Genomic DNA, 25398 nt, shown 5'->3' with positions numbered 1-25398 from the left:
CTGAAGTCCACCACAAGCTCCTTTGTCTTCCTTGTATTTATGAGCAAGTTGTTAGCTCTGCACCACTCTGTCAGCCGCTCCACCTCATCTCTATAGTCCGTTTCACCCTCCCTTTCAGAGATGAGCCCAATCACGGTTGTGTCATCTGTAAATTTGACAACCCTATTACTAGGGTGAGCAGCGACACAATCGTACGTGTAGAGAATATAAAGGAGCGGACTAAGTACGCATCCCTGTGGTGTTCCTGTGTTAGTCTTAAGTGTATTAGAGGTATAAGGGCCCAACCGAACCCTCTGGGTGCGGTCCGACAGAAAGGCCGATATCCACCCACAAAGTGATAACGGGAGCCCCAGATCTTCCAGTTTAGACACCAGACGTTGTGGTAGAATGGTATTAAATGCCGAGCTGAAATCTAAAAAAAGCAGTCTAGCATAACCCCCCCGCTGCTCCAAATGTGCAAGAACGGCATGGAGGGCAATCGCCACAGCGTCCTCTGTCGATCTTTTCGTTTTATAAGCAAATTGGAATGTGTCCAGTCCCTCTGGTAAACAGGCAATGACATAATTTCGTACCAGCTTTTCAAAGCACTTCATGATTATAGGTGTGAGTGCTACTGGACGAAAGTCATTCAGATCTTCCGGGTTAGATAAATGGAATGATGCATGTATGCCTGTAGCTCTGTCTATGTTTGGGCCCTATCCCCATTTAATGCTTCTTGGCTTTGGCATGATAATTCAACCCACCACAAGAGGTCACCCAATTGCCCCCGGGAGGCAAAGGCAAAGCTTCATAAGGGAGCCTCTGCAAAGTGACAGTAACTTTCTTCTGGCCAAGGGGCAATTGACATTACCACAATCATGGGCAACCTCTGTCCTCTGAGGTTTCATAGGTTTCTGCTTGTTCTAGATCTATTGCTCAGTGCAACCCCTGATTTTTTTGAAACCATATTTTAACTTGATGGTAAAATAGGGTTAAAAAAACCTTTAGTCCTGCTTCCTGAATTGCTTCAGGGATGCATTCAGTATAGGGTGGATGCCCTCTGGGGTTGGCATAGGGTGAATCAACTTGATTTGGGAGGGCACAGGGTGGATGTGGGGGAATAATAATAATAATAATTGTTTATACATACCCCGCCCATCTGGCTGGGTATCTATGCCCCCATCAGCCCCCAGTCAGCTGTCAACTGTACTCCAAAACATATGGAGGGCACCAGGTTGGGAAAGACTGTCCTACAGTTGCTAATGGGAAGGGCTGGGCGATGGGCTCTGCGGGGTGGTGAATGCTTCCCTCTGTGAGGGAGCCTTCCCACACCCGCTGAAAGAGGCGGTCATTAAACCGCTTCTTAAAAAAAACATCTTTAGACCCAGCCAATTTGGCCAACTATCGCCCAGTCTCAAATCTGCCATTCTTGGGCAAGGTGATTGAGCGGGTGGTTGCTGAACAACTCCAAGCACGCCTGGAGGAAACGGACCATTTGGATCCCTTCCAATCGGGATTCAGGCCTCACCATGGGACTGAAACTGCCTTGGTCGCGCTGGTTGATGATCTCCGGCGGGCTAGGGACAAACGTGAGAGCTGTTTCCTAGTTCTGCTGGATCTCTCAGCGGCCTTTGACACCATCGACCATAAGATCCTTCTGGACCATCTAGAGGGGCTGGGAGCTGGGGGCACTGTCATACAGTGGTTCCGCTCCTTCCTCCTGGGCCGTGTCCAGAAAGTGTGGGGGGGTGAGTGTTCAGACCCCTGGGCTCTCACTTGTGGGGTGCCTCAGGGTTCTGTCCTCTCCCCCATGCTTTTTAATATCTATATGAAGCCGCTGGGAGAGATCATCAGGGGGTTTGGACTGGGTGTTCATCAGTATGCGGAGTGCCTGGAGACGGTTGGAGGTTGGATGGCGGCTAACAGATTGAGGTTGAATCCTGACAAGACAGAAGTACTGTTTTTGGGGGACAGGAGGCGGGCTGGTGTGGAGGATTCCCTGGTCCTGAATGGGGTAACTGTGCCCCTGAAGGACCAGGTGCACAGCCTGGGAGTCATTTTGGACTCACAGCTATCCATGGAGGCGCAGGTTAACTCTGTGTCCAGGGCAGCTGTCTACCAGCTCCACCTGGTACGCAGGCTAAGACCCTACCTCCCCGCGGACTGTCTCGCCAGAGTGGTGCATGCTCTAGTTATCTCACGCTTGGACTACTGCAACGCGCTCTACGTGGGGCTACCTTTGAAGGTGACCCGGAAACTGCAATTAATCCAGAATGCGGCAGCTAGACTGGTGACTGGGAGTGGCCACCAGGACCACATAACACCAGTTCTGAGAGATCTGCATTGGCTCCCAGTATGTTTCCGAGCACGATTCAAAGTGTTGGTGCTGACCTTTAAAGCCCTAAACGGCCTCGGTCCTGTATACCTGAAGGAGCGTCTCCACCCCCATCGTCCAGCCCGGACACTGAGATCCAGCGCCGAGGACCTTCTGGCGGTTCCCTCATTGCGAGAAGTGAGGCTACAGGGAACCAGACAGAGGGCCTTCTCGGTAGTGGCGCCCGCCCTGTGGAACGCCCTCCCATCAGATGTCAAAGAGATAAAGAATTACCTGACATTCAGAAGACATCTTAAGGCAGCCCTGTTCAGGGAAGTTTTTAATATGTAATGCTGTACTGTTTTTAACACTGATTGGGAGCCGCCCAGAGTGGCTGGGGAAACTCAGCCAAATGGGTGGGGTATAAATAATAAATTATTATTATTATTATTATTATATTTCCCCTCTGAACACATTTCACAAATACACATGGGATAAGGGCATGCTTGATACTAATATGCAGAAGCTGAAGAACAAACTCTAGTTCCTGTTATTTGGAATAGAAAGCAACTGGGAACACAAAGAAAATTCCTTTAGAAACTTGGGAGTGTGCAGGAGCTTACTATTACAAAGATGGCAGAAGGAAAATGGAATCCTATGTACATTTCAGAACTGGGACCTGTTCCATTGGGTGATACCTTAAAAAAAAAAAATCCCCTGCTGAAAGAATGACCTGCTTATTCCAACAAAAGATGGCCAGTGTCAACCTTCTATTATCTTGGCATGCACACTTGTGCCTTAGTTTATTTGTTGCTTTTAATTCCAGGCGGATTGGGTGCTTAAGGGGCAAAGCTGATAAACTGGCAATTACAGAAGAAAGTCAACAAGGTGAGATGGCACCACCCAGGCAGGTGAACTGTTTGCACTGGAGAGGAGGGGAGACAGTCTCTCTGGACAAGACAGGCCCCAAACAGCGGAGATAAGAGGTTTCCCTTTTGACTACAGCCACTGCTGCAGCTAAAATGATCTGAGAAGATAAATGGACATTCCGCTCAATAAACCTGTGGAAATACACCAGCTTTCAACAATTGCTAATTGATTTGATTTTCATTTAGTCCACCTTCTTTCCTAAAGTTAATAGAGGGCCATTTGCCCCTCTACTGACATGCCGTTCTGGTCCCTTGGGGCATATAAATTAAATAAATCAATTTTTATAGCCTATTGTTTTATTAAATGGGCAGGCCGCAACCTTATCTTGCCTCTTCTATTTGTAGTTACCTTTTACTTATTTTTAAATATATAACTTTGCAAGATGCTGTACATTTAAATTAAACACCCAAGCAGCATGCTAAAACTTTGCCATTGAGTCGCAGGGCAGGGTACAGGACATGGGTTTATTGTGGGGGTATTGTTAGGGAGTGGGCCTGGGGCACTGAGCGATGGGTCTTTTGTAACAGGCCCCATTGGTCCCGCCTCTGCTTTGCAAAACTTTGCATGTAGGACAGCTGGGGGCACTGCAAGGCCACCTGCTGGAGTGGCCCAGCCACTGGGCATCTTCATCTCCCAAAGCCACCCTATATGTGGCCAAGGTGTGTCCTGGGTTGGAGTGCCAGATCTTTAAGTTTCCCAGCCCCGGTTTATCCAATACTCTCCTTTGCGACTTAAGTGGTGAAGGAGGATGGACAAAGGAGAAGAAAAGAGGCGGGGCAATGGTGGGGAAGAGAGGGCTGCTAGGAGGGATGGTTTCATCATCAGAAGCTGCCTTAAGCACTTGGATCACACCATTAGTCCAGCTAGCTCACTAGCTGCCTACTTGACTGGAAGCAGGTATTTCCCATTCCCTCCTCCTCCACCACCTGTGGGTTAAAGCCTCAGCACCTAGGACTTGCCGATCGAAAGGTCGGCGGTTCGAATCCCTGCGGCGGGGTGCGCTCCCGCTGCTCGGTCCCAGCGCCTGCCAACCTAGCAGTTCGAAAGCACCTCCGGGTGCAAGTAGATAAATAGGGACCGCTTACCAGCGGGAAGGTAAACGGCGTTTCCGTGTGCTGCTCTGGCTCGCCAGAGCAGCGATGTCACGCTGGCCACGTGACCCGGAAGTGTCTCCGGACAGCGCTGGCCCCTGGCCTCTTGAGTGAGATGGGTGCACAACCCCAGAGTCTGTCAAGACTGGCCCGTACGGGCAGGGGTACCTTTACCTTTACCTTTACCTCTGGACTAGTCTTTCCCATATCTATTATTATCTATATCTATATCTTCTATTATTATTATTTTTAATAGTAGTAGTAGTAGTAGTAGTAGTAGTAGTAGTATTTCCCATATCTATTATTATCAATATCTATCATCATCATCATTTGTCTTTCCCATATCTATTATTATTATCTGTATTATTGGCATACAAATTTAACAACAACAGTACAGGCTCACTCTGCTCTCCTGCCCACCTCCCACTATTTTACAGATCCCGACGTCTGTATAATGGCTACAAGCTCAGACCAGTAAGGGGAAGGGGAAAACCTGAAACCTATTTTATTCTAAAAGGAAGAGGTGGAGAAGAGTGTGAAATTCCTGTGCAGATTGTGTTGTGGGTCTGCTTGAAAAACAAAATAACACCCCCACCCCATCCCATGGGCTAGGCAGGGGGGCAGCTGGCCCCTAAATCAATACAAATTTGAGGTTATGCCCCCCCATGTCTGCCCTCCCCCGCAAAAAAATCCTGGCCACGCCCATGCCCACCCCATCCCTAGCACGATGCCTGGAAAAATCCATGGTGTTTCGAACATTCCTGTTTCCCCAATGGGTCCATCCTGAAGCATCGAGTTTTACTCTGAGGAGTCCAGTCCCCTTCTCCTCAAAGAGAGCCAGCCTTCTCGGGGCCCGGGAGCCAAATTCTAGGTAATCAGTGGCTATTGCTTCTGATTGCAGACTGAGGCGATGGATGTCGATAACGAGGGGAACGGGAGACTCTGCACTGGTTGGCTACTACGCGGGGGAGCGTCTGTGTTGCGCTTTCACTTGGGTTTAACCTCCCAAGGGTTAGAGACTCGCCCTGCGCGCTGGGCTGCAACCTCTTTTCCTGCACCGCCCGGCGGCCGCCTGAGGAGGCGTTGCAAATTTCCTTCCCAACCACGACAGAACCAAACATATGTTCCCCCATACTTTTTCTTTTCTTTTCTTTTTTTTGTTTAAAGGAGAGGGGAAGAGAGGGAGGGAGGAAGTTTTATTTTATCCAGAAAAATAATTAAAATCTCCTGTATTTTTTATTGCTTCGAGTATCCAGCAGAGTGGAAATATTGAAACTTCAAGCCCTCTTGCATTAAAAAGTCACAACTGTTCCATTTTATGAGTTCTGAGTGTGTGAAAAGAACGGACGGGGACAGTTTTAGAGGGAGGAAGGGAGCCGGGTGGGGAGAGCAGGGTTTTTGGAGCCCCGAATGGCCGTAAAAACATAATACAATCGACTATAAAAACCTGCGAGGGTGATATTAAAAATTATGTAGCTCCATAAATGCGGCGTTTTGTGGAGAGTTGGGCTTAATCGCTTTCAGCCTCTAGAAAAAGGGCGCTGGGATCGCGAACGGAGATGGTGGTGGGGGTTTATTTGGGGGGGCACTAAAAATTAAGTGCCGATTCCCCCCCCCCCAAACTCCTACTTCTCTTGCTAGAGCTTATGCAGCAGCCCAGGAATGCAATAACTCGGCTATTGAAACTTCCTTTTAACAAGGCCTATTGCCTGTATAAAAGTCAGCAAAGAATCATCTCCCCGCCCCCCTCCCCGCACTTCCCTCTTTATTTGCTTCCCACCACTAGGAGTACAACAAACCTGAGCTTGAATCTCTTTCAATCTTGAGGTCTCTCGCCTTTTCAAAAATAAAAAAAACTGGGTGGCTTGTAAAAATATCGAGGGAGGGCTGAGGCTGGATTAGTTCCGATCATACCCGTCGTTTGTTTGTTTATCCCCCAAGGGCAGCGAGGTTGGGGGTGGGTGGCTGGGTGCTATTTTCCCTTTTTCTTTTACTGCATGCATCTTAAGGAAACTAACCTTGCAAATCCAACGCTTCCAGGTGAAAATGTTAGCCAGTTCTCTTGGGGTGGGCAACAAGGCAAGACCTTGAGGGCGCGCTAAGGTAGGCAGAAAAAAAGTCATCAAAGAAAGGGATTCGGTTACCTATACCAGATTTTTATAAGACCCTGGCAAACGCAGTGTGTGTGTGTGTGGGGGGGGGAGAGGCTCTCGCGCGTGATGAAGCCTCGCTGGCTCCATAGAACTTAATGGGGCTTCTGTAAACGCAATGATTTCTGATCGTTCTGCGTCTCGGTTTGGGGAGTCCTCGCTTGCTCTCTTGTGATGAGCCTCGTGGATTTAAGATAGGAGCCACGCGGAAGAACTGCAAATGGAGCAGCTGCCCTTGCTTGTCTTCTGATGAGGACTTACTCAGACAGACAGATAGATAGATAGATAGATAGATAGATAGATAGATAGATAGATAGATAAAGAAAGAAAGAAAGAAAGAAAGAAAGAAAGAAAGAAAGAAAGAAAGAAAGAAAGAAAGAAAGAAAGATGTTCATATATTCATGAATGAAGCCAAGGGAAGGAAATGCCCCTCCCCCCCCCCCATGATACTTCAAGTCTTGGCAGAATGGGGGCGGGGGCGGCAAGAAGAGAAACTATTGGTTTGGACGCTGCAATCCTAGCCCCACTTTCCTAGGAGCTTAAGCCTTAGCTGTGAACGTTTTCCTTTTTTTAAAAAGGGAAATTCCCTAATTCCGAATAGGATTCCTTGCAAAAAAAGGGAAAAGTTGACAGCTATGGCTTAAGCCCCATTGAATTCAGCGGGACTTGCTTCTGAATAGCCCTGGTTGGGCTCGCGAGTTAAGCACACTCCATCGAAATCTATGGGCCCAGCGAGTCCCATTGATTGCAACGGGAATAAAGCAGGATTCATTTCGCCCCACATCCAGCCCTAAACGTTAATAGCCGAGAAAAGTCAGTTTCCCAACGATCAGCGGCGGGAAAAGACTTCTGAGTCAACGAAAAGGGCGTGTTTTCCTTCTCGGCTGGAGGAGGAAATTGGTTTACAAACCAGCAAAACCGTGGCGTGTTGGAGAGGGTGGGGAACAGGAGAAGGAGCCTTCCTTTCTCTGAATGAAGTTGGCCCAGCATGAAAGGCGACGTTTCTTTGCATTTCCTTACCCCCCCCCCGCACCACCCTCGACGAGATGCGCAAACTGGAAACGAACCAGGCGACTTCACTGGCCGAGGTTTAGTCTGCCTGCAACTGACCAAAAGCAGTCAGGACATTTTGCTATTTCAGGGCTATTTCACTTGAAAGCGAGGTCCCCCCTAACAAAGGGATTTTTAACTCCAAAAGAAGCCTGTGTGTGATCGGGCAGTTGACGCCCCTGACATCTGTAACATCTGTTTGGGATAGTGGCTTTTTTTTAATGCAGGAGGGAGAACGGAGGACCTGGAGAATATTCCGGGGGTTAAAATTAAAAATAAACTTAGAACGAACACCTGGGGAGCAAAGGGAGGAAGGTAACTGCGTTTGATCCAACTTGTCTCGCGCCTGGTCCTATCCTGCTGCTAGTCAATACACCCCCGCGTGGATCTGATGGTGTCTTCTGCGCTTGGCATAGCGGAGATCCCAGGTGTATGGATCCGTGTCTGACGCCCCCACCAGCCCCGGAAGGCCCGGGTGCAAGGAGGAGCAGGAGGTGAAAGGTCCTCGCGGCTCAGTTAGCGCCCAGCCAGGAGATAAGTGGGGAGGAACGAGCCTAGCTTAGCCTCAAGACATCCGCAGCTTCTTCCCAAATTGGAAGGAGGAGCCGGCAGTTTCAAACAATGATCTGTCGGATTAAAGGCAGGCGAGCGAACGGAAGAATTAATGGGCAGAGAAGAAGTTGCAGGAGAGCGAGAGAGGAAACGATCAGGGAGACAGCGAGAGCTGTTCGACAGTGGAACAGACTCCCACTAGAGGTGGTGGATTCTCCTACCTTGGAGGTTTTTAAGCAGATATCGGGTGGCCACACCTGTCTCGGATGATCTAGCATTGCAGCTCGGCCGTGCTATGATTCTAAATTGTTCCTCCATATTGCACGAAGGATATACACATATGGTCAGAGTGTTAGCCTATGAGGTGTGGAGACCTGAGTTCAAATCCTCACACACTCATGAAGTGTCTTCCGGTCACCACCTATGGGCTTAATCTACCTCACTGGGTGCGTGTTTCTGGGGATAAGATTCGGGAGGGAGGAGACCACCCTGCGCTCCTTGGAGAAAATATGGGATGAAAAAATCCATAAGCAATCAACAACTCAAACGCTGTTTAGTGGGAGAGTATGAGAAACTGTTTTAAACAAACTCATCTGCAAGAAAGAGAGAACGAACAAGGACCCGTTGGAGAACGGAGTCTGATACTCGCCCAACCTGGGCTCAGCCCTGGAACCTGTTCTGCAATATTTGGGATGAGCTGTGAAAGAGCGGGAAGGCAAGCGTTCCCCTGCGCGACTGCAGAGTGCCTTTCCCGTGTTGCTACGGTAATCGGAGTAAACTGCCTTAGAGGATGAAGCGGCTTCCAAGGCAAGAAAACGTGTCTCGGACACATATTCCCCCCCCCCGAGGGTGTTACAGAAGAGGTGCAAAAGAAGGGAACCCCCCCCCGGGGGGGGAGGTTTGGTTCCCAAACCGTCTGGCAAAATCCAACTGGAATTTTGTGCACCTTTACTTAGGAGTCCCATTGAACTCAGCTAGAATTACTCCCAGGTCAAAATGCATCCATTCTGACTGTTCAGGTGACAGGTGGCATTGAACCAACCACTATGAGCACACAGGATCCGGGCAAAGCTTGGTGATAGAAAGAAGGCAGAGGAGGCGGAGGGAAGCCCTTCAAAAAGGCTGCCGCGGGCAGGATCCAGCCAGCTAGATCATCCAAGCGGGGGAAGGGTTTTCATGGTGACTATGGTCCCAGTTGCCCCCCTGAGATCATTGACAAGTTCCCCCCGTGTAGTTCTGGGCTGCTTCATCACCATTCTCATGATCACTGCAACTCCACAAGATGAGATCTTGTGGATCAGACCGAGGGAGTCTGACAGTTATTTTGTGTTTCTTCCATTTGCGAATTATTGCACCAACTGTTGTCACCTTCTCACCAGGCTGCTTGGCAATAGTCTTGTAGCCCAGTCCAGCCTTGGGCAGGTCTACAATCTTGTCCCTGACATCCTTGGACAGCTCTTTGCTCTTGGTCATGGTGGCTACTTTGCTGGATTGATTGCTTCTGTCGGCAGGTGTCTTTTGTACAGGTACTGTAACGAACTGGGATGACAGGTAAGACCTCTCCCTTACAGCAGGTGCTTCTAATCTCAGCTCCTTACATACAGTGACGATACCAGGTAGCCTGACATCTGGCTGGTTGATAGGGGATCAAACACTTCTTTCATTCACTATAATGCACATCAATCTCGTGACTTTTGACTTCTGGGTTTCTGTGGGTTTTCCTGTTATTCTGTCTCTCACAGCTACAATAAACCTACCATTAAAATTATGGACTGGTCGTTTCTTCATCAGAGGGCAAACGGGCAAATTTAGCAGGGGATCAAGTACTTTCCCCCCTCACTGTCCCTCTTGCTGTCAAGAGCCACTTAGGAGCGCAGCTGGGGCCCCGCGCTGATCCTCTGGGCAACCCCCCCCCCCCACTTTCCCTTGTGGATTCGCTCTGCGGCCGCTCCATCGGCTGCTGTGGATTGGCACCGTGGGGTTGGAGAAGGGGAGGGGGCAGGATTGGCCACAGGCGGTGGGCGTGGCTTATCCGCTTGCCCAGCGCCCTCATTGGCTAGCCGGCGGCCTGACATGAGGCGGCCCCACCCCCTCGGATTGAAACCTGCTGCCCGGAGGGAAGACTCAGAGCAAACTTCCCAGCGCCTGGGGCAGCAGGGCTGGCAGGAGAGCGAGGTGCCAGGATCGCGACCATGCAGTACCAGCCGCCCGCCCTGTACGCGCCCACCCCGCTGCTGCAACCCGTGCACCCCACGCCCTTCTACATCGAGGACATCCTGGGCAGGGGCGCCCCGACGGGGCTCCCCCACCCGGCGCAGCCGCCACCGCCGCCTCCTCCGCCCACGCTGCCGTCCCCCAACTCGTCCTTCACCAGCCTGGTGGCGGGGGCCTCCTACCGGACCCCGATCTACGAGCCCACCCCGATCCACCCGGCCTTCTCGCACCACCTGGCCGCTGCCGCCACCTACGGGGCGGGCCCCTACGGCGCGCCCGCCGGAGCCCCGCTCTACCCGTTCCCCCGCGCCGTCAGCGACTACGCGCACGCCCTCATCCGCCACGACCCCCTGGGTAAGCGGCGCAGGGAACCGGGGGGGGGGAGTGCAGGGAGGGGGCGCTCGCAACCCCGGGGTAAGAAGCAGGGGGTTTTCCATATTGGTTGCGCTCCCAGATCCGTTGGCTCCTGGTCAATAAGGTAGGGGGCAGGCCAATTAAGGGGCGGGGGGGGGGAGAGGATTGGGGAAGGTATGGGGTCCTCTCCCCAGCCCCTAACCTCCTGGTCCCCTTACCCCGCGGTCAGTTGACCTACTCACCATGCGCCTTAAACCGGCGCTCCCAGAAATCCAGAGGAATGATTGAGATCGTGGTGAGGGCAGCTGGCTTCCGAGTTGGAAACTTTCTTGGTTGTCAAAGAAGGACCAAGCTAAGTTTTTAAATTACAATAACCGAGGAGCGAGCCAGTGACTATTGGACCCCAAACGTTTCTGAGTAGGTTGCGCAGTACAGAAGTTGCATTGAAGGGTGCAGATGATTCTGGAGGAAAAGGAAAAATCAGCCCCTCCTGGGCCTTAGGCCTCCCGAGAGAAATCGAGCGCCTCCGCTGCAAATGTGACAAGACTCGCTCGACTTCTTCCGCGGCCTTTGAAATCGGTGCGTGTGCTTGTGGACCCTTAAAGGACCCGGGTTTCTGCGGCACCAGCTTTCCTGGGCCAGAGAACCCAGGGAAGTGGACGAAACATGAAGGCCCAGCTGGCCTCTTGCTTTTGCACGAAGCCTGCAAGCCTGTGCATGTTAACTCATAGTCGCCGTGGCTTTCTGCTGGGGGCTCCGAAGACTTTGCAGCCTTGATCTCTAAGGGGTCACCGTCGTGCTAAACCTTTTGGGGTTGTTTTTTTGCTGCTACTGATTAACGAGGCTGCAAGGGAGAAACTATGGTTTGTAGCTCAGGCGCCCCGCCGCCGCAGCCGGGACTGAGTGGCGCTCAGCTGCCGCAGCCAGCCCCGCGCAGGGTGTGTCCGCGCTGTTCTCTTCCACGATCCGATCTGCAGTGCAGGAGGATTTGCTGGGAATTAAGTACGTGCGTTTAAAAACGTCGGATCTTGTCACTCCTCCTTCGCCAAGGCGTGCTTACTCGGAAGCCAGCTCCGCGGCGTCGGATGGGGCTTAGGACGAGGGTGCGCGCAGGCCGAACGCTTCTTCTGTCTTTTGGGCACCGATTCGGCTCAAAAGCATTTCTCTAGGTATTAATTCGGATCGGAGGCTGGGGTGTGCGCGGGTAGTCCGCTGCGATCTCTCTCGCGCTGGTGGACTTGCTCGCTTCGGAGCCGCGGGATTCGACGTCCAGTTGCAACAGGCGCGGGATCCTCCGGGCTTTCGGTCTTGCTCCAGATTCATTTCTTGCTGAAATGAATGGAACTGACTTACCTTAATCATGGCTAATTTAAGTGCCATCCACTTCAAAAAACCTTTCCTCCAAGCAGGGATCCAGCCTAACGGGTTGAAGTTCAGGTGGTTTGCAAAAGCGGAGTCACTCCGGAGGCGAAACGGATTTACGATTTCTCGATTATTTGTCTATATTTGCGCTTGTTTCTCTTTCGAACCGGAAGAGGGGAGGTTGTGCCCCATATGGTGTAAAACTGAAGCTTGCGAGGGCCCCGATTCTCTCTCTCTCCCTCCCCCCCTTCCCGCCCCCCAGTCACCGCAGGCCGCCAGCAGACCTTGCAACGTCTAAGATTTGCAGGATTGGCTCGAGTTCGTGCTGTCTGAGAGCGGGTTGGCTGACCCTTTCCGTTCATACAGGATATCTTGAGCTCTTGATAGGAGTAAATCTGGGTTCAGAAGCTGTTAAGTGTTTTCCTGGCCGCCCGGAGCAGGCTCTTCCCCGGGAGTCGTGCACACTGCTGATTATTTTATCGACATCCTCAATACAGACAAATTCAGGAAACACTCGGCTTCTGATAGCCCGGATCCGTTTTTCTGATATTGTTCATTTCCTCTGTGTGGGATGGGGCTTTATGACAGCTAAAATAACTCGTTGCTTCCTTAAAAAAAATCAGCACATGCAGAAAAAAGAAGCCTGTTTTCACCAGAATTACTAAGGCCTGACGCAGACGAAATCTTGAATAACAATGTTTTTTGCATTTTTCAAAGGCTTCGGCCAGACAGAAACACAAACACCGACCGACAGGGTGAGGGGATGTGGGGCCCTTTGAAACTCGGGCGCCCGCTCTCCTTATTATGGCGTAGGATAAAGTCCCGATGCGGGGCCTGTTTACTTGAAAGTAAGCCTTCTGTCTCCTAAAGGGGCTTTCTGCCAAGTGGATCGGCGTAGGAGGGCAGCCGCCTTCTGAAGCGATGTGTTTCATGACCTTACTAGCCTGCGTACTTTTCAGCCACATAGATTACCCTCCCAAATCCCGGGAACTCTAGTTTGTTTGCCCCCGAGCTACAATTCCCAGCACTCTTAAGCTACGGTTCCCAGGATTCTTTGGTGGAAAGTAATGTGCTTTAAATGCGCTTTAGATGTATATTGTGCGCAAAGGTTATGGATAAACTTCCCACCTCCCGTTTCCACTGCAATCCTAAACTGCAATCCTAAACTTCACAGTACACTGATTTCCGTAAACGTCGTTAGGATCGCGTTAGACATGAATTATATATATAAATATAAATATATTTAAGGGAAGCCCCACCGGTTTAGTCAGTGTGAGCTCCGATTTCCGAGTGGATTATAGACATCCGAGTGGATTACAGGCATCCGAGTGGATTACATAGAACTTCTTTCCGAGTGATCATGCATAGGATTGGTCTGTTATTGTTTCCTGGCTGCGATTTTATGCAGCCGGTAAATCCCACAGAAGCTACGCACGGGAAAGAGCACCGTAGTAATGGAACAAGCAGCCTACCTCGCAGGGTTACTTGTGAGGGTGGCCATAGATTGCAAGAGCACCCGACATGGTGCCCGCCAGATTTTTTAGGACTACAACTCCCATCGTTCTAGACCATGCTGGGTGGGGCTAATGGGAGTTGTAGTCCTTAACATCTGGGAGGATATCAGTTTGGCTGCCCTTGATGGACCGAAGCTGGTTATGGGGACGCTGGGGGCGAGCAACGAGCCAAGGCGAGATCCTGCTTCTCGGAAACCTGACTGCTGCTGAGGACGGAACGGTTGTTCTATCTTATCGAGCAAAATTTATACACCGCTTAGTAGAACGAAAGACCTCTGAGCGGTGTACAAGTCTAAAATATACCTTTAAAATGCTAATTTAAAATGAAATGAAATGTTATATTTTTAAAAAATACAAATACAAATCGGTATTTTTTTTAAAAAAAACTTATGCCTACTAAAATCACACACCCGAGCAGGCTTGCTGGAACAACAACAACAAAAAGTTTTTAGCAGGCGCTGAAAACAGCGAAGGAGCCTGCCTACTTTTCAATCGGCAGGGAGTTCCACAGCGTACGCTCTGCCGATGGATAATTATGCGGCACTTGTAAAGATCCCAGATCCGCAGGTCTAGGTGGAACTTTCTTTGGTCTGATTCAACAGGGCCAGTAGTGCGCTCTTAATTTCGTGGGAAAACTTTAAAAGCGTCAGTATCAAATAGTCTTCTTGCGGCAACACTGGAATGGCGAGCCCACCTCAGAAAATAATGATTTCCCGTTATACAAACGGGGAAACTGCTGTTTTTGAAGGCCCACGCTTTCTCTCTTTTTATGCACACACACAAACTTGTTTTGTATTATTTGATATGATGCAGAACGTACCAACTAATTAAATGTAGCAATAAAATGCAGCAATTTTTATCCTGCTCCCCCCCTCCCTCGGCAGAGATATGATTCTCTCTATTTTATCCTTAACAACCCTGTAAAGTAGGTCAGGCTGAGAGACACGGGCAGGGTCACTCACCCGGTGAGCTTTATGCTAATTTGAACCCTGGTCACCAGGGTTCTAGTCCAGTGCTCTAACCACTGCACCACCCTACCATAGTAAAAAACAAACAAAACCGTTTGCGTGGAGACGAAAACAAATCCATGTGTTTCAACGTGGGTTTTGCCCCCAAGCTCTCTTGGCAGCAGACGCTAAACTAAAGGCTCTTCTCTGCTTCCTCTTACACAGTTCTTCTCCTCCACTTCCGTGAGGAAGCAGCCCTAAATCACGTGGAAGTCAATTCCATTGAATTAAACGAGACTAGGCTGCAGTCCTGCACACACTTCCTTGGGAGTAAGTCCCGTGAACTCCGAAGAACTTAATTTCTGAGTAGACCCTGTGCAGAACCGCACTGCCTAAAACCCCGGTTAAAAATAAACCCTTTAAGGGATGGGGTGTTGTTGTGCACCAGAATCGAAGTCACCTCGAATTTAATCCAGAGGAAACTGAACGGAGGTGCCTTCAATAAGATTTGGGGACAGGGCATGCCACGGACTCAGTGGGTGGAGTTCCGCGTGCTTCCACTTAAACTGGTTTACATCTCGTTCAACAAACCAAAGTACTTGGGTTTTTGCGTGATACCATATTTTTAATAATTCGTCTCACCTTCCCACTCAAACCAACCCACCAGTTAATGGAAGTCTATAGGTTCGTTGCACGGATGGCCTATATATAAAACCCAAGAGGGGGGCAGGGAGGGGCAGTTGATCCCCCTAAATCAATAAAAATACATAGCTACTGAGGTTCTCCCCCCCCCCCCAACAAAAGGCCTGCCGTCCCCTAGCAAAAACCTTGGCTACGCCCATGATAATACATACGACTTTGCACGTTGAAAACGTTGTATAATAGCTGGGAATTATTATTCTTGTTTTTTCGATCTCCACTGTTTGAAAAGGAATCCCGCTGGTTCTGTGTTTATCTCGTTATTTTTGCGGAACTTAAACCTGAAAATGAGATCCAGGTTAATGAGTTTAGGATCGGGAGGCAAATCTGCTCATTCAAGGTTTCAGCCTTGTAGCTCCTTTAGATGGAGGGAAAGCCCACCAGCTAAAATGAAATCTGACTAAGCGCGCCCGTCTAGCTTTTACGTGGTTGGGCATTTCCAGCGATTTCCAGAGAATCTGCCGACGCGTCAGGTGCCTCGGGATCCCTTGACACCGAAAACGGCCTCTTCCTACCGCCGAGCTCGTGAGAACGCCGTTCAAGCTCGTGTTCATTCCTGCCTAGACGAATCGGGCTTGGTCGTTAAAGACCTGGGGCTCCATTAAAACAATAAGGACTCCCCGTCCTTGCAGGGCAAACTTATGATGTGCTCTAGTGCTTAAGGCCTGTGGGGCCCGCTCCTCGGACTAAGCGCGTGCACATCAGGATTTGTGGCACCAAGTCTAAACGCAAGCAAGCGCGCTCCATGGATTCAAAGCATGTTCAACTCTCCCTTTCCCTCCCAGTGTACAAGCACCGCTTTAAAAAATGATCTTATTACTTATCTTGAATTTATTTAGGAGTCGCACACACGTAAGGGCTCCAAGCTACTTAAAACCATTTTTATGAGCATAAGCATCAGTTTTGTAAAATCTAGATACGGAGACAGATGATATAGATATAACGATTGCTTTAAAAATCCACAAAGCAATCCACAATAAAACCAGCAAAATGCTTTGAACAAACAGCTAGAATGTTGACTTCTCCCTCCCCAAAAAAACACCCACATTTAAGTGTCCGGCTTAAACAACGTTTGCACTGGCAAGTGCAATTCTCTAACACGTTTATGCAACGCCAGTTGAGGCTTATTCCCACATTCGCGTGCAGTGGATTGCAGCTTTGCCTGTTTAGTAAGGGCCCAGGATTGTACTGTTGATCTGGAATACCTACGGGACCGTCCTTCAGTCCTCTTGTGGGCGAAAACTGGGACGAATGAATTATTATTTTACACTACATTTGTTAATTAGGCTTATCCATCTGCCCTGGTATCTGTGCTACCTATTGCTCTTCCTTGCGAATGGTTCCCAGACCCCCACTAGGGTGTTGATACGATTATGTGCCGAGCACATGATCACCAAATCTGTTTCTGTAAAACAGGCATGGCCAAACTTGGCCCTCCAGATGTTTTGGGACTACAACTCCCATCACCCCTAGCTAACAGGACCAGTGGTCAGGAATGATGCGAATTGTAATCCCAAAACATCTGGAGGGCCAAGTTTGGCTATGCCTGCTGTAAAAGATGTTTGAATATACAGTACATTCAAGCTGTGATTGTCACGGACTGTAATGTTCGCATCTCATTGCCGTTCAGCTCCCACCTTACAATTTTTCCCTTTATGTAGCTGACTGCATGCATCTGAGGAAGTGGGTTTAAATCCACGGATAACGATAATAAACGATAATAAACTCCTTCCAGTAGCACCTTAAAGACCAACTAAGTCAGTTATTGGTATGAGCTTTCGTGTGCATGCACACGAAAGCTCATACCAAGAACTGACTTAGTTGGTCTTTAAGGTGCTACTGGAAGGAATTTTTTTTTGTTTTGACTATGGCAGACCAACACGGCTACCTATCTGTAACTGATAATAAACTCGTTATTCTTCAAGTTGCTTCAGGAACCTTTTTTTTTTTTAAATGCAATCGATGAAAGAGTAGGATAAAGCAGTAGCTTGTTAATAAAATAAAATAATAAAATAAACACCGAGAAAAAGACCATCACGATGATGCCAATTTTCTAAGCGTGTGAACAGAATTTTTTCTTCATGTATAGAACTCGTGAGTTGTAGTCAGCAATATCCGGAGCGCGAAAGGTTCCCTTCACCTGGATTAAGAACTGCGGAAACAAAGTGCGCACGAGGTATAATTAAGTGTCCGAAATGTCACAAGAAGTGCAGATCGTTTCAGATGACTTTCGAAGGGGTTTAGATGCGCCCATCCTAGCTGCGATCTACAATAAAATTAAAAAGCCAATATGGTGTAGTAGTGGTTAGAGCGTTGCACTAGGACCTTGGAAGACCAGCGGGCCAATCCATACTCAGCCACTGTAGCTCATTGGGTAACCTTGGGCCACCCACAGCCTATCAGCCTAACCTACCCCACAGGGTTGTTGTGAGGATCAAGACGGGGATGGGGCAAACAGAACGTGTGCACCGCCTTGAGTCCCTGGGAAGAAAGGCGGGTGCGCCCGTGTAATAACAACACATCGAATTAATCAACTAAAAATGGTGTTTACTAACCAATGGTGGACAGCTATTAGACGCGGTCGCTAAGTGGAAACTTCGCGTTCGGAAGTCTCCGAGACCTCTCTGCTAGGGACGGAGCAGTGAGGAAAGCCCCGGGGGTTTCAAGGCTTCCAGGCTGGCTGGTGAGGGGTGGGCGCGCCGCCTCCGGGTCTGCGCTGCGCTGGCCGCGCTCAGCTTGCGGGGAGCCTTGATTTGCCTTGGGAGGCGGCTTCCTCCGGCGCGAGAGAGCCGAGAGGAAGCCTTGGGTGTTTCTTCTTCTTCTGAGCAAGAGAGACCAACAGGAAACACATTGGCGGAAATGTTGCCATCAGCCCATTGCGGAGAGCGGCTTAAACTGCCCTCTGGCTGATGTGACAAATCGGGGGAGGCTCGAGCGGAAAGTGAAGCCGCGAGGAACCCCAGGCGGCTCCGGGCGCAGCACCGACCTCACAACCGCGGATTAGCTGCCCCGGATTAGTGACTCCGGTTTGGAATCTTGTGACTCACTTTGCCCGCCCCCAGCTTTCAGTTAAGGACCCACGTCAACCTCAGAGGGCTATTGGAATCCCAAAAGGCATGGCAAGCGATTTCAGGATACTTTTGTTGTGAGTATATGTAGGAACTATATACCTTTAAAGCACATGCAAACACATAAACTCACTCCGACCGGAATTTTGGGAAGCGAAGGGTGCTAGGAATTGTAGCTGGGGTGGGTACTACAGTTCCCGTGATTCTTTTTTAGGGGTGGTGGTAATGTGATTTGAATGTATTTTACAGATACAGTGTATAGGAAGCCTGCGTTTGTATGTGCGTACACATATATGTATGTACAAACACATACAAGTGTATGAGTGTGTGCATATGAAGCGATGTACAGGTGTATATTTTTCATTCCCTCCTACAGTAACACCTGAATCAATCTAGAAAATGTTGGACCAGGTATGTCACCGTAACAGGGAATGAAACACAGAAGGTGTTTTCTTCTTCTTCTGAGAATAAGTGACGACTTTTGTTTCTTAGCATGTCAGCTGTTTTGAACTTCCTTCAATGTCTCCAAAAGGCACTGTATTGCAGTATCGTCTCCTAGACCGGCGATTTATTAATTGCTGATGGAAAATATTTTCATTCAGCAGGAATTCCGAATGAACTCAGTGGTGGCTCATTCCCCTTTTAAGTGTCTTAATTAATTGATCAATTAGATTATTTAATTGACGATGCGATCCTGAACATTTTCACTCAGCAGAAAGTCCGGCTGTACTCCATGGGGCTGACTCCGATTTAAGTTTGTTTTTGGATAGTGGTAGCACCGCAAAAGTATTTCATCGTTAGGGAGTCAACTAACACTGGCTGCGAAATAAAGGCAGGTCCTAATCATAGGATGGAGGATTATTTTGGGGTAATTTATGCCAGATTGATTAGGCTGGGTGCAGGAAAAGAAGTGTTTGAGCTGGCCCAATCGGAAAACGCCGCCCTTTCCTCGATATGTCCCGGGCTTCAGTTGAAGTGACCGGAACCATGGATCTAGAAACCGGGAAGAAACTACCCAGGCAAGGCAGGTTCCCTTTTTATTTTATCTGGGTCGCCATCGCTGGAAGGGAATCCAGTCCTTGGAACTGGACTGTCGGCCGGGTCTCCAGCGGCTACTCCTTGCGTCGGCCTGCGCTGCTCGTGTAAACGCTGGGCGAGCGGACCCAGAAATCGGAGTGGCGCCTGAAAGAAGTGAGCGGTTAAAGTATGGGAATGTGGCTCTCTCTTTAAGCAAAAGTGCACGGACGAAAAGGAAGGACGAAAAGTGGGACCCGTTTGCTAACAAAGGTGTATTTATTAGCCTTTGCGAATAAACGATCCATTCTGCACCTGCTGGGAACTCGGCCCCATTGAGCTCAACGGAGTTCAATAGGCATTGCAGCATCAGCCCTCTCTTAAGCGCCTTTTTACGGATCTTGCTCATTCATTCATTTCAACCGGTTGATAGACCGCCTCACACCGTAGTGTCGAAGAGGCGCACGTTGAAGTTACAAAAAAAAAAGGCTAAAAAGTTGTGTCATGTGTTGTCTTCGGGCACCTTCTTGGGAGAATTTATTCGATGTATGCCGTTTGCACGGATTTCCAAAATAATAAAACAGAATAAGAGTGAATAAAAGGTGGCTAAAGTTTTTCGCACTTTCCCTTCACCTGCCTATGCATCAAATAGGCATTTCAGTACAAGTTAGCTCCATGGGAATTTATTTCTTAGTATTTTCTGTATCTCTCTGTCTCTTTAGTGGGCAATGCACATTACTTGTCAAAATATGGTGAGCTAGCCCTGCTGCGCATTCTGCTGAACCCGCCTCTGGACTTCTGTTCCAAAGTCCTGAGCAGAAAGGGCACTACGGTTTTGCGGGCGGCGGTGGTGGGAGAGAGCTGGAAATTATTCCAGATTAAATATCCCTGGAGTTGAACCAACTGAGCATTCTATGGAGTGAAGTGAACGTTCCATCCGGTGAACTGAACGTTCTATGGGGTAAACTGAACGTTCCATGGGCTTGAATCAAGTAGAGGTAAATTCGGATTAAATCAGACTTCGCCCTCCAGATGTCGCGGACTACAGGTAGGAATTGTAGCTGGAGGGCATCAATTTCGGCGAAGGGAGGATTGCGATCTTGGCACAAATGGGGATGTGGAAAGCTTTGCCCCTGGACGCTCCACGGGCGCCGAGGTGCCTCCCCTTGCAATGCAGTATTAACAGCGCCACCGTCTCTCCGTCTCCCGCAGGCAAGCCGCTGCTGTGGAGCCCCTTCATGCAGAGGCCGCTGCACAAGCGGAAAGGGGGCCAGGTGCGCTTCTCCAACGACCAGACCATCGAGCTGGAGAAGAAGTTCGAGACGCAGAAGTACCTCTCTCCGCCCGAGAGGAAGCGCCTGGCCAAGATGCTGCAGCTGAGCGAGAGGCAGGTGAGGCGACGCGAGGGAGGAAATTGAGGGTGACCCTTCCAAGACGGATTCCGACTAAATTTCAGTAACTTTCCCTTCACCTCCTTAGTGATCGTGCCCGAACGGTGCAATCACCCGGGTTTGGTTATATTATATTATATTATATTATATTATATTATATTATATTATATTATATTATATTATATTATATTATATTATATTATATTATATTATATTATATTATATTATATTATATTATATTATATACATACCTTAGTTTTTAGGAACATGTTTTTTTTTAAAAAAAAAACACCTGCCCACCTTACATTGGCAGCTAACGATTAACTGGTTTGAATTAGGCTAATTTCCAAGAAATGTCTCCCCCCCTTTTTTTTTAACCTGATGTCACAATAAAGGAAGATCCGGAGCAATTTCTTGAAGTAGGGGGTAGAATTTACGCCCAATATGCAGTCTGGCATCTCCGAATTTTTCTCGGAAGCAAGAGTACGAACACATACCTACTTGGAAACAATATTCAATGATTTCAGCGGGGCTTACTCCCATGCAAGTGTGCATAGGTTTCTTATTATGCTCTTCCTCCCAACAGGAGCCCATGGCACAGGATTGCAGTCTCAAGTCCCACTGTGAAGGGGTGGAATTAAAGCTGTAATCCTGTATAAACTTTATTGGAAATAAGCTCTCTAGTCAACTCAGTGGGTCCCACTTCTTGAGTATGATTGCCATTGCACTGTGGGTGTATTGAGGACTGTAGTCTTTTCATCGGTCTCTCTTTAATGTCCCCTTTTCTCTCTTTTTGCTGTTGTTGGATTGCTTAGGTTAAAACTTGGTTTCAGAATCGTCGGGCTAAATGGCGGCGTCTAAAGCAGGTAAGAGAGATGCTCCTATTCCAATAATAATAATAATAATAATAATAATAATAATATAAATTTTATTTATATCCCACCCTCCCTAGCCGAAGCCGGGCTCAGGGTGGCTAACAACAATAAAATAGTACAATATTCTAAAATCATTTCATTCTAAAATTAATTCAAATCAAGCCACTGGCAACCATTGGGCCAGAGCTCCGCGAAGATTGCCGAGGGAGGGAGTCAGGCTGCGCCCTGACCAAAGGCCTGGTGGAACAGCTCTGTCTTGCAGGCCTTGCGGAAAGATGTCAAGTCCCGCAGGGCCCTAGTCTCTTGTGACAGAGCATTCCACCAGATTGGAGCCGCAGCCAAAAAAGCCCTGGCTCTAGTTGAGGCCAGCCTAACCTCTCTGTGGTCTGGGACCTTCAAGATGTTTTTGTTTGAAGACCGTAGGTTCCTCTGTGGGACATACCAGGAGAGGCGGTCCCGTGGGTACGAGGGTCCTAGGCCGTATAGGGCTTTAAAGGTTAAAACCAGCACCTTAAACCTGATCCTGTACTCCAGGATCCTCATTTTACACACACACAGAGTGCTGAGGAGGCTGTTTACCCTCTTCAGCTATTATTATTATTATTATTATTATTATTATTGTTGTTGTTGTTGTTGTTATTTTATTTATTTGTACCCCACCCATCTAACTGGGTTGCCCCAGCCACTCTGGGTGACTACTCTTAAGATGATGAACAGTCCCATTGGGATCTTTGAGTTGCTATTTAGCATGAACCTTATTCCCTCCCCTGCCGCACCCCAAAATTGGCTCTGCTTTCTGTCTTTACAATGGATGCCAAATATGTTACTTATTTTGGGAGCCCTAGAAAAAGACATGGCCACATTAAAAGGAAAAGGAGCCGCTCTGAGTCATCAGAAGAGCCCTACTGGATCAGGCCAGTGGTCCCCCTATTCCAGTATCCTCTTCTCATATGGAAAGCACACAAGTAGGATCTGAGTGCAACAGCTCTCTGGAGATTGAGAGGGATACAGAACTTAGTCCTGTCTTGTCCCTGACTAACTGTTCATCTGGCTTGACCCATGAAATGAACATGTTAGGAAAACGATTGTGATCCTCCAGTCATTTATTTCTGAGCACCCCCAGTGAAACAGGCAGAACTCCTTCACCATCATAACCGGCTTTAGGATCACACCAGTGATGCAGCCCAAGTCAATGGGCTCATTGCTTTCTTGGGGTTCAGTATGCATAAGCATCATTTCCCACTGACAAACCCAGTGGGGCTCTGATTCAGATGACAAAGTGGCCCTTAGAAGTGCTAAGATATCACCATAGAGTTGGAAGGGACCCTGAGGGTCATCTGGTTCAACGCCCTGCAATGCTGGCAATAGAACATGCTCCCTGGAGCTGTGAACATAGGTTATATGCAAAAATGGCAGGCTGCATTCTTTGCTTTAAGGAAAGAGTAACAAAACACCCAACATCCTCTGAACAAACTCCACAATCTGTTAATGAAAATCAAAAACAATCTCTAATGCAGTACCAAGATGTTTTGGGCATGGTCAGCCACAATCCAAAACAGACACTATGCAGCCCAATCCTATGCATGTTTACTCAGAAGTAAGCCCCATTGAGATGGATGGAACTTGCTTCCTAGTAAGCAAGTACAGTGGTACCTTGGGTTACAGATGCTTCAGGTTACAGACTCCACTAACCCAGAAATAGTACCTTGGGTTAAGAATTTTGCTTCAGGATGAGAACAGAAATTGTGGCGCGACGGCAGCGGGAGGCCCCATTAGCTAAAGTGGTGCTTCAGGTTAAGAACAGTTTCAGGTTAAGAATGGACCTCCAGAACGAATTAAGTTCTTAATCTGAGGTACCACTGTATTCTATAGAATTTCAGCCTAATCCTGTAACTCTTCTGTTCATCATGGTTTTAGATGTAAATTCCACCATGTTCCATGGGGCTTGCGACCAAGTAAGTGGTCCTAGGGTTTTTACCTAATCACCCACCCACCCCTGTACTTGTGAGAAGGAAAATAGTTGTGATTTTAATTGGTTGGTATCTCTGTGAGATAGTGGAAGGGTTAAAAATGGTTTTTTTTTAATAAATAAACACCTCCATCCTTGCCTCCCTTCCCTCCTACTTGACCTCCCCAGTGTTTCCTTCACCTGGGATCCTTCATTGTAAATTTTCTCCCTGACGTTTTCAGGAGAACCCTCAAGCTAGCAAAAAAGAGGAAACCGAAAGTGGGGACAATCACCAGGATCCAAGACAAGAGGACTGTCTGAGTCCTGACCACGATAAGGAGACTTCTCCAGGGAGACCACTGTACACCCCATCACCAGCCTCCCAGGAAGAGCTGGATACTGACATCTCTGATGATTCAGACCAAGAGGTGGACATTGAAGGTGACAAGGGCTATTTCAATAGTCCTCATCAGTAGTGGTCCCCTTGAGGACAGACTTTCCCTCTGCTTGCACTTTAAGAGGAGTTGGCTTGACAAAAATGAGGAGGGGAAATATAACTCTAAGTCAGTGTTTTTGTTGAGACAATCACCTGAAAAATGGGGCAGATCTTTTTACTTTGAAATGACAGGAAAGAGCCTGTGCTTGTTGATAGATTTGTACAGTGATCAGTTTTTATATCCCCCTGGGAATATAACTACTACTACATCTTCTTTGAAGATCTTTAACTGGCTGAGAGAAGAAAACCACAACAAACAAACTGGATGAAAAGGGCCCTTTTGATTCCCCAAGGAGAATTTCACTTCTGGGATGGAAACTTTGCAAAAAGACCTTTTGAATGTTGCAGGACTGAAACAAAATGTTTAGAATTTTGGGCTGAGGGGTCCAAAAAGTGGGGAGAGAGTGCAGCAGATACCATCAACATAACCTTACTTTCATCTCCTGAAAACATTGGTGCAGTTAGGTAATTTCAAATGCTGGGCTTGTGGGATTTTCTCCTTAGATCGTATCGTGTATTATTTCACTTAACACTTAATTCCAGTGATCTTACAGGGATGCTCTTCGGATGGGAATATGTATCACTTCAAAAGGTGGTAAACCAGCCTTAATGCATTTGAGGGGCCTCTGGCTCATTCAGTGGGGCCACCTTGACCTCTGCCCCAAAGTCCTGCCCCACTGACTGAAAACAATGTATAACCAAATTGGGCATCATGATTTTTTTTAAAAAAAATGTTTTTATTAAAGATTCTCTTGGGTTACAAAAGCACGGACATCGTCTCTATTTTCAGTTCATAAAGTCCTTTCTACATATCAGCTATATTCATTGTGAGACATTAATGCTGTATACAGTATAAGGCTGGGGAAGAAGAAAGGTGGGGAGAGAGAGCAGGGGGAGGGGGTAGTAAACTTTCATTCTTTTACATGGTGTATGTGCAAGTTTTTGTGTTGGCATAATGTGGGTAGGTTCTCTTTCTATTCATTTATTAGTTATTGGCAGAGAGAGACCAGGGCATGGTTGTTTGCCTTCAGTATACTGCAGTAAGTTTTGTTTGCGTGTCTTTTGTGGGGGGGGGGGATGTTACCGGGTGAAGTTAGCTATATTGATTGATCAATGTGGGCATTATGTGAAGTGAGTTCTTAAATGATTGGACTATGAGTGCGGGAGGGAACAATGGCATGGGCAGGAAGAGAACTCCCTTATCTTTAAGAAGAATGTTGACAAGCTGGAACATCCGCAGAGGAGGGAAAGGAAGAAGATCAAGGGTCTGGAAACCAAGCCTTATGAGGAACAGTTGAAGGAGCTAGGTATGTTTAGCCTGGAAAAGAGGAGACTGAGAGAAGATATGTTAGCCATATTCAAATATCTAAAGGGCTCTCACATGGAAAAGGGAACAAGCTCGTTTTCTCCTTCTCTGGGGGGGGGGGGTAGGTCTCAAATCAATGTTTCA

The 25398-nt window shown here is 48.2% G+C and overlaps 1 protein-coding gene across 1 annotated transcript; it reads left to right on the top strand.

Moving 5' to 3' along the window:
• Positions 1-10198: 10198 nt before the first annotated feature.
• On the top strand, positions 10199-24713 carry HHEX (hematopoietically expressed homeobox). Its single transcript, XM_083740948.1, has 4 exons — positions 10199-10634; positions 20451-20629; positions 21445-21495; positions 23695-24713. The coding sequence occupies exons 1-4, from the start codon at positions 10259-10261 to the stop codon at positions 23926-23928; spliced, it is 840 nt and encodes a 279-aa protein (XP_083597074.1). The 5' UTR covers positions 10199-10258; the 3' UTR covers positions 23929-24713.
• Positions 24714-25398: the final 685 nt, after the last annotated feature.

This window comes from Podarcis gaigeae (assembly GCF_964106915.1).
Source record: "Podarcis gaigeae genome assembly, chromosome: 5".
Lineage (NCBI taxonomy): Eukaryota > Metazoa > Chordata > Lepidosauria > Squamata > Lacertidae > Podarcis > Podarcis gaigeae.
The sequence above is the reverse complement of the archived record's forward strand: the minus strand, read 5'-3'. Positions and strand labels throughout refer to the sequence as shown.

Coding starts and splice junctions, on each gene's coding strand:
- HHEX (XM_083740948.1), top strand. CDS start 10,259: ATGCAGTACCAGCCGCCCGCCCTGTACGCGCCCACCCCGCTGCTGCAA. Junction 10,635..20,450: donor CATCCGCCACGACCCCCTGG/GTAAGCGGCGCA, acceptor CGTCTCCCGCAG/GCAAGCCGCTGCTGTGGAGC. Junction 20,630..21,444: donor TGCAGCTGAGCGAGAGGCAG/GTGAGGCGACGC, acceptor TGGATTGCTTAG/GTTAAAACTTGGTTTCAGAA.